At 31.2% G+C, this 9,835-nt stretch overlaps 1 protein-coding gene and 1 long non-coding RNA gene across 2 annotated transcripts; both read left to right on the top strand.

Moving 5' to 3' along the window:
* The first annotated feature begins 407 nt into the window (after nt 1-407).
* LOC103840594 (AP2/ERF and B3 domain-containing transcription repressor TEM1) lies at nt 408-1,765 on the top strand. Its single transcript, XM_009117091.3, has one exon. The coding sequence runs from the start codon at nt 466-468 to the stop codon at nt 1,582-1,584; it is 1,119 nt and encodes a 372-aa protein (XP_009115339.1). The 5' UTR covers nt 408-465; the 3' UTR covers nt 1,585-1,765.
* A 6,741-nt stretch (nt 1,766-8,506) lies between these two features.
* LOC103840593 lies at nt 8,507-9,801 on the top strand. The gene is made up of 3 exons (XR_627679.3): nt 8,507-9,203; nt 9,316-9,387; nt 9,557-9,801. It is a non-coding gene; the product is annotated as an uncharacterized LOC103840593 (long non-coding RNA).
* Nucleotides 9,802-9,835: the final 34 nt, after the last annotated feature.

Raw genomic sequence — 9,835 nt, 5'->3', positions numbered from 1 at the left:
CATTTGATATAGACACATCATTCAATACCAATATATAAATAACCGAATAAGGGATTAATATGCCAACAAAAGAAAAAAAGGACCAATTAAAAGGTACCAAAGTAAAAAAGACCGTATAACACTAGTACCCATATTTTTGGACTGACTCTCCTCAGCTCTTCCCATGAAACTTCCTCTAACTAGAACATGTTGCCATTCTTGCATGACTCGACCCTACTCATCTGCATCTTCCCTTTTTTTTATAATCATTTTATCTTATTCTTTTATATACATCACCCACATTTTACATTTATCTTTCTAATATCCTATCATATTTTGACAAACACAAAGAAACAAATAATTAATATCAAAGGCAACGTACATGCACTTCCCCTGTATATATATACACTCCAACCCCATCTCTAGTTAAAGCAACACATCCCATTTCTCTCTCTCTCTCAAGAACTCATTCTCTCTCTCTAACAAATGGATAACAGCTGTATAGATGACAGTACTAGCAACACTTCAGGGTCTCTCTCCACCTCTACTCTCTCCGCGAAGAAGAAGCTCTCCCCTCCTCCTCCTCCTCCGGCGACGATGCGTCTCTACAGAATGGGAAGCGGCGGAAGCAGCGTCGTGCTGGACTCAGAGAACGGCGTCGAGACTGAGTCACGTAAGCTCCCGTCGTCGAAGTTCAAAGGCGTCGTCCCTCAGCCTAACGGAAGATGGGGAGCTCAGATTTACGAGAAGCACCAGCGTGTCTGGCTCGGCACTTTCAACGAGGAGGAAGAAGCCGCGGCTTCCTACGACATCGCAGCTCGGAGATTCCGCGGCCGCGACGCCGTCACGAACTTCAAGTCGCCGGCGCTCGACGGGACCGACGCTGAGTCTGCCTTTCTTGAGGCTCATTCTAAGGCCGAGATCGTTGATATGTTGAGGAAACACACTTACGCCGACGAGCTTCAACAGAGCAAACGGAAGTTCCTTGACGGTAACGGAAAACGATGCGGGTCAGGGACGGCGGCAATGAGTAAGGGAAACGACGGCGTTTCGAGAGCGCGTGAAGTTCTTTTCGAGAAAGCCGTTACGCCTAGCGACGTCGGGAAGCTTAACCGGTTGGTGATACCGAAACAGCACGCGGAGAAGCATTTTCCGTTACCGGCGATGACGACGGCGACGGTGGTGACGGCGATGACTCCGTCTCCGACGAAAGGTGTTTTGATTAATTTGGAAGACAGGACGGGGAAGGTGTGGCGGTTCCGTTACTCGTACTGGAACAGCAGTCAAAGTTACGTGTTGACCAAGGGCTGGAGCCGGTTCGTTAAGGAGAAGAATCTCCGAGCCGGCGATGTGGTTTGCTTCGAGAGGTCGACCGGACCAGACCGGCAGTTGTATATTGACTGGAAAGTTCAGTCCGGTAAGGAGGAAATTACACCGGTTCAGAGTGTGGTTAGGCTATTCGGGGTCAACATTTTTAATGAGACGACTAACGCTAAACCAAACGACGTCGCAGTAGAGTGCGGTGGCAAGAAGAGATCTCGGGAAGTTGATTTGTTTGCGTTAGGGTGTTCCAAGAAGCAGACGATGATGATCAATGCCTTGTGACAGTTTCATTTTTTTTCTTATTTTTAAATTTGTTTCTCCTTTTTCAAAATTTCTATTAAATTGGCAAGTTGTAAATTAGGACAAGACAAGAAAAAATGATGACTAGGAAATAGTTTTTGCTTACATCTAATTTGGGTTTGTTTTTCTCCCTTGCTCATTATGATTTCTTTTCAACCATATATTTACAAAGGATATACTATTTGAAGTAATCAGAAAAGAAGACAAATATGTCCACTAAAGAAATCAAGAAAACTCAAAACCCTGTTACGCTATATACAAATAAAACAAAATGACATTTTCTCCATCAAATATAAAAAATGATATTTTCTCCATTTTTCCAAAATATAAATGTTTTAATAAATTTTATTTTAAAATATATAGTTTAAGTTTTATACATAATTTTATTAATTACTAATTATAATATTTTAAAAATTAAAAGGAACTAAGTGTATTGAATTACTGTTGATCTACAATTATTAAAAATATTTGACATAGAAATAATGTATTTATAATCAAATTTTTACAAATTTTAGATTATTTAGAAACATAGAGAGTTGTATGTGTTTTAACTTAATCTCATTTCTTTATTTTTGTTATATAGTCCCTTTGTTGCGATTTTTCATATTTAATTTGTTTGAGCATTTGGCCAAACTGGTATTTATGTATTTTGTACTACTTGTCTAGTTGATTACATTATTGGAAAAATATCTTATAAGATCAAATGGAATAGTTTAATGTCAACATGCCCATTTTAAAAAACGTGGGTGGGATACGAAAATCTTTTTTATGTGGTTGAGATATGCTTAAAGGGAGAAGAACAACGTCGATTGTTCAAAGATTCTGTACGTTTCTTATTTCTTAAACTGAAGTTTAAACACTGTTTTCACGTACGATCTGTGGAAAACACTGACCAGAAATAATTAATAACATGCACGGGATCTAAATTACGACTTTGAACCATTCATATAATTAATAGAAGTACATCTCGAAGATTGATAATTGTTTGTCTTCTGTCGTAAGATTCATGCATCTTAATAAGATTATCTTCCCTTATTCCACGAAATATATAGTTGTTTAAAAAGTAGAAGAATCATTATGATCTTTGCTTTAAAAAAAGAGAATCAATAAGATCTTTAAAGCTAAACATACTGTCGTCTATGTACACTTGTTCTGGTTCATACCATAACTGATTATTGCACCGTAACCACAATTTTTCTCGCTTCTCAGAGCTGTAGGAGAGTCACGAATCAAGATACTTATATACATTTAGTGTGGTAAGAAATGAAAAACACCGTAACTTTTCAGAATAGTAGAATGAATGATTAAATGAACTATCTAAACTTTATTTTTGTGTTATTGATCCTTACAAACTAGTAAAAACTAAAATCTAAAGAGATGGTTTTCTGATAAACAAAACATAGTAGTGAGTTTTCTAAAAACTTAATAACCCAAAAAGTAAATATAGTCGATTTCTGAATATACATTTGCAAATCTGTTTGTTGTCGTCCTTTAAAAGCCCATCTACAAAGCCCAGGTTCATTTGTTCATATACTTTGTTGTTTCTCTTCTTCATTACCAACCTTAGTTTCATTTTTTGTTCAATCCATTCTTCTCCAAGTTGTGTTTTCTTTTCTTAGACAGAACCAAAGCATATGGTGAGATTCCAACATGAACATGTTATTCGAAATTGTATTCTAAACCTTCTGGCATTATATCAATACCATTGTTTCATCGACCACGTTTTGGATGAATATTTGTAACTATATCGACATCTTATAGTCGTCTACAGTTTATTCAAAATTTTAAACCTCGAAAATTAAAGTTTGGTTTTACAAAACAAATGAAGAAGAAATGAATTTCCATATGAGTGGTGTAAACCACGCTCCTTTGCGTTCGGAGATTACATTGTCTCAGATTTTATCTTTCTATTATTTTCTACGGTAAAGTGAGGTAAGTTAGTCTTCGTTCTTGATTTTCTTTCAGCTCCAGAATTTTATTGAGTTCGTGTTACTATGACATTTTAGTTTTTTCTCTGACTATGGAGGTTTTAGGTTTAGATTATGTATTTTGGTCTAGTTTTTTCTATAATTTTAATAGTAAATAAATATATAGTTTGTAAATGAAATATCAGAAAATAGTAAAAATAATAAAATAATGAAAATAATTTTAGTTGTGAATATATTAAATATTTAAAATATATTTATATTATTTTAATTATTTTTTTATTCATCTTGAATTTTAATGTAATAAAATAGAATATTAGATTTTATGTGATGATGACTAGTGCAAGAAGAATTAAATAGTACACAATTAGAATATGACGGGTTACATTGCAATAACCTAAAATAAAAAAGACCTAAATGTAAAAAAAAAAGAACACATGTCATCAAACTCCATTCCATATGTCAAATGAAGAAAAAAAGTTTACTTTATACATGGGCAAAGTGATTGTTAAATTATTACTACCAAAATTATACCAAAATATAATTGTTCAATGTATATCATTATAATTTAAATAGAAGAGAATAAAAACAATTTGACTCTAAAGTGAAAAATATTTTAAATTTATGGTAATGAATTTGAACGACAATTTGAAGATGAACTAAAACCTAAAATTTTTTAAAGAAAAACAATACAGAACTTATCATAAATATATTTAGAAGACCAAATATTATAAAAAGTTATATATTTTATAATGAATCTAAATATGTAAAAAATACTATATGAGAACATGTGTTTTAATATGGTCCCCATATATTTTATAATGAATCTAAATATGTAAATTTATGACCTGAGATAAGCATAAAGGCAGGCCCGTGCCTCTTATAAGGCAGCTAAAGCATTAGCTTTAGGCCACAATTTTTTTTTAAAAAAAATTAGGCCACATCTTCTATTTTATGTACAGTACTTTTCATTTTATTTAGCTTGATATAAAACCACGAATACTTGTTAACAAATCTTCTTCTTTATTTCTTCCTTCATATTTTTTTTTAAAATTTAATCTTCTTCTTTATTTCTTTACTTAGTATGGAAAAATCTTAAATCTTGTTAACAAGTTGATTAATAATTAGTTATAAAGTGCTTTTGAATTGAATTTTAGAATAACAATGGTTGTTGGCGGGTGGTATTTATGAAATTATTTATGTTCGGAGATCGAACTTCTAAAAATGGCACTACAAGCAGAAGTTAAAAGAGTTGCTGAAATATTGAACTCTATAAAAGTAATGGGAGATTTTATTATAACTCATGGATTGTTTATCAAATATGTTAGCAATTCTTTTTCAAAAAAAAATATATGTTAGCAATTCCAGTTTAGGTTGCTTCTGCAGAATTTGTTTTTAAAGTTGAAGTTGATAAAAATATTTACGATTTACTATATGTCACAAAAGAGACTGAATGGGAACTAGAAGATGTGTTTTTAACAAATAAAATTTTATTAGGGTTACATTTTAAAAAAATGCTTCAGGCCACCAAAATGTTTGGGACGGCACTGCATATAGGTTCGTTCCACATTAACATTTGTAGGACTTTTGATTCAGTGAACCCCAATTAAAGGTTTTCAAACCTGAAATGAAATATTAATATCAAAAATATACTCAAATATTCATAGAAAAAGAACTACATAAATATAAGAATGTCATTTGCATCAAAATCATGAAAATAATATTATTTGATGAATCATGTTCATTATTTTTGATGTCTTGCACTCTCGACGATAACGTTAATACATGTTTAGCAAAGCCTTTTAGATAACCATAGACTGGGATAAATCATTCAGTTACAGAAAAATAACCATAGATATTAAATGCAAAGTCTTTTTCTTTTACCAAAACAATGCAAAGTCTTTTAAGATCATTTCAAAGAAAAATAATTTAAAATTGAATACCTTCTATGCTTGTATCTCTTGAACATTGACCAGATGACACATTCGAGGGATGCTTGAGAATTATTGGCAGAACATTTATTAAAGGAAAAGAGTAAGACATTTGATCGATCTAATTATTAGACCTTGAGATGCCGACATCTATTTGTTATCATTTTTATACAGAGATTTACTATCCCCTATATATTAATTGAGAATCTTTTAAATAGTTATAACCTGAATTTTGTACTAATTAAAAATAGACCCCATCCTATGTGGCAGTTTTTTAAGCCTTCTAAAAGCTGACATGACAGAAGTAGAAAACATTTAGGAATAGCATAGTCTAAAAATAAATTCCCTAGCAAAATACAATTTCGGATGGAGCAAAGACAGTCGCATAGACTCATGATATTGTTCGGATCATATCATATCAGCGGATGATATTATAAAACCATTTTGCATATTATAATTGTCTAATAAAAATATTTTTAAAGATCAGTTAGTGGCCTGAGTAAAGACAGTCGCATAGCGCTGCCTCTAACTTTAGCAAACAAATTTTGAAGATCAGTTAGTGGAATTATAAAACTATTTTGCATATTATTTACACATGAATAAAAATACTAATGCAGCTATACGTACAAGTTTTAAACATGAAAATGAAAAACATCAGTTCCTGTAACAATGGTTGTGGCCTGTTTAAAATCACGTATGGTGTCAAACGTGTCAAATGTCTAATGCAGCTTGATTAACCTACACTTTATATAATCACAGTAGCTGAACATGTTAATTAGTATGCATTGTTGATACACAATTGTCTTGCCTTACAAACCGATTGTTAAACTCAAGAACAGTACTCATTTGTCATTTTGTGGTCGTTTAGTTAAATTAAAAAACCAAATTATGGAACACGGTTTCGCAATGTCTATGTTGGTTCACTGTGGCATCCATTTTCATTGAACCGAAGCATAATCAATAAAAAATCTGTTGGACAATGCAAATTAATGGTGGTGGGTAAGTATGGACATTGAATAACAGGAAAATTGTTAACTTTAATGTAGATTTCCTTAATAAAAATAACAATTAAGAATCACTGTTCGTTTTTGAGGGATGAAATATTTATCGAATTTATTGGCCTTGATAAGCAAAATTGTGTATCTGTTAAAAGAGTTAATTTTGTATTTAATACACGAAAACTTAACAACCAAAGCTTCAATCTAAATTAAATTATTGTAAGATAAGGAAAATACAATTTGCATAAGATAAGATAAGGAAAATACACGAAAACTTTGGCACCAAGGCTTCTGTATTAGTTAATGTCATTTTGTCGCACACGTTAACCTAAAAAAATTCCTTTCTATTTAACTGAAAATCATTTAAAAAATTGTAACATTCAGCTTATACTAATTAAAAAGAGACCTGACTTAGATGTCACTTAATTAAGATGACGATTTAGTTTACATGGCAGCTTAAGAATCAATTGAAAAAATATTGGTCCAAATTTAATTATTAAGAAACATTATATTAATTCAAAATATATGAAGCATGTATTCTTTACTTAAATAAAAGTTACGGAATTACCTAATATGATTAACATATATATGACAATTAATGACTATGAATAATAAAGATTTAATAGCAACTTTTGTATCTTTCTTCATTTTTATATAATTTTATATTATTAAAAAATCAGATTAACCTTATAATAAAAAATAGACTTTTTCATATATGTTATATTTTGAATATTTTAAAATGACTTTAAATTACAAAAATGAGGAAACCTTATATGTTATATTTTAATTTTTTTTTAAACGACTTTAAATTACAAAAAAAAATCTTATATGTTATATTTTTCTTATATGTTGGATTCTTTTCTTATATGTTATATTTTAAATTTTTAAAACGATTTTAAATTAAAAAAATGTAATTTTTCCTTACGCATACGACTAAAAGCATTAAAATGACGTGTATCAATTCGATGGTTGATCTGCAACCTTTCAAAACAATATCCCCTATATATTAATTTAGAATCATTTAAAACATTGTAACATTTAGTTTGTACTAATTAAAAATAGACAATGCTTAGGTGTCACTTAATTAAAATGACAATTTAGCTTACATTGCAGCTTAAGAATCAATTGAAAAAATGTTGGTTCAAATTCAATTACCACGGAACATTTTATTAACCCAAAATATAAGAAGTGTGTATTTTTTCCTTAAATAAAAGCTAAGAAATTACCTAATATGATTAACTTATATATGACAATTGTGATTATGAATAATAAAGATTTGATAACAATTTTTGCATCACTCTTCATTTTTGTTTAATTTTATATTATTAAAAAAATTAAACAATCACATTAACCATATAATAAAAAAATATTTTTTTTCTTATATGATATATTTTAAATTGACTTTAAATTACAAAAATGAGAAAACTTTATATATTATATTTTAAATTTTTTAAAGCGGCTTTAAATTATGAAAATAAGGAAATCTTATATGTTATATTTTTCTTATATGTTATATTTTTAATTTTTTTAAATAACTTTAAATTACAAAAATGTAAGTTTTCCTTAAGCATACGACTAAAAGCATTAAAATGGCATGTATCAATTCGATGGTTGATCTGAAACCTTTCAAAACAATATGGAAGATAAATGTCTAAATAATTCAACTGTGGAAACAATACTGTTCACTTTTTTCAAAAATGTGTTCGGTGAGAAAAACTAAGGTTTTTGTGTCATAATTTGTTTAATTTCCAATCCGATCAATCTATGATATATTAATTATAATTTAATTCCACAATTTTTAATAAAAATTGATCCAGCCCATCGGAAAGGAATTATATAATAACAACAAAAAATATTGTATATGTATAAATAAAATGATCAAATATATGTTTGAGAAAAAAAAGATCAAATATATAAAAAAATTATCGATAATATATTCAAATAAACTCATCCTGCGCAAGGCGCATGTCTTATCCTAGTTACTTATATAGAAGAAGCAAAAGAAGTTAGACCATAATTAACGCTGTTTCTTAACAGGGTTTTTAAAGAAAATGAGTGATTTAATTAAATCAAAAGTAAATAAAAGGGCAATTACCGATCCTTAAATTAGGATTTTCGGAAACGTTTTTAAGTGGAGTTTTTGAACACGTGTCAGCAAACAAAGGGATTCAATTTGTTTTCTCTGTGAGTTCTCCTTCATTCGGCGATCTGAAACTGAAACCGACGATGTCTTCTGTCAGTCTTCTCCGTCAGAGACGATCGACGTCTCTCTCGGTCGTCACGGCGCCTCCTCCGTCTTCTCTCGTCATCTCCGTCCGAAGAGCGATCGAAATCCAATCTAGATTTGACTCTTCTATTACTCCTGAGTTCTTCATTGTTTTTTTTTCTTTCTTTATTTAATTATCATTTTAGTCTCTGCTGAAATTCAACTGATCTTGCTTGTTATTGATCCGTTCATTAGAGGTTTCTATAGGTCCATCAGTGTTATAGCAAAATCTGTCTTGCATATAAAGGCTGGAAACAAAATACCTCTTTTTGGGAATATTTGGTCATATATTCATAGAGCCAAGCATCCTCAAATTATAAACCTTTGATGTTGTTATCAGAATAATTGATCAGCCTGGTTGCAGAGAGGATTTGTTGACTGCTTCCAGCGAGTGCGTTTATCCCTCAAAGGGCATATCATCTTTAGATGTTCCAGTATCTCCTTGCAGGGATGATGAAGGCATCAGAGAAACAAAGTGCAGGTTTTATTTACAACTGATGCCATTTTAGAGTTCCATCTACTTATAAGTGTCGATGTTATCTCTTTGTTTGTCTACGCCCTCATCCTATCTCATCGTTGGTGCTTGATTTCAGGTGTTGTGTTCAATGAGATGAAAGGTGGTCTATTCACAGCCTGATAATATTTTAGGACGAATTGCTTAGCGGGTCAGTTTTGTGTGTTTGTTTACTTTAACTGACAGTTTCTCGAGAACTCTATTTTAAGCTTATGTCTACGTTTGGCTTCATATTAAGAATGGTTCTCAAGCTTCTGTCATCGTGTGTTCTATGTTCCATGTTAAGCTCTGTTTCATGTTTTGTTTCTGTTTGTGAGCAGGTTGTGAAAGAGTGGAGCATTGGGAGCATCCTTGTAACGGACATGAAGCCTTTTGTTTCTAGTCTGGTTGTGAAAGAGTGGAGCATTGGGAGCATCATGAAGCCTTTTTTTTCTAGTCTGGTTGTGTTTGTTCTTATGTGTCACTTGTTTTGTTGTGTCACGGTCATTGTAACGAAACGTAATTCAGAAAGTTGTATAAAGTAGAAGCTTGTTCTTTATTCAGAAAACAATCAAAACTTCCTTCTCTTGTTCTTCATAAACTTCCTTCGCTTGTTCCAA

Source organism: Brassica rapa, chromosome A09 (genome assembly GCF_000309985.2).
Source record: "Brassica rapa cultivar Chiifu-401-42 chromosome A09, CAAS_Brap_v3.01, whole genome shotgun sequence".
NCBI classification, from domain to species: domain Eukaryota; kingdom Viridiplantae; phylum Streptophyta; class Magnoliopsida; order Brassicales; family Brassicaceae; genus Brassica; species Brassica rapa.
Note: the sequence above shows the minus strand (reverse complement) of the source record. Positions and strands in the feature narration are given on the sequence as shown.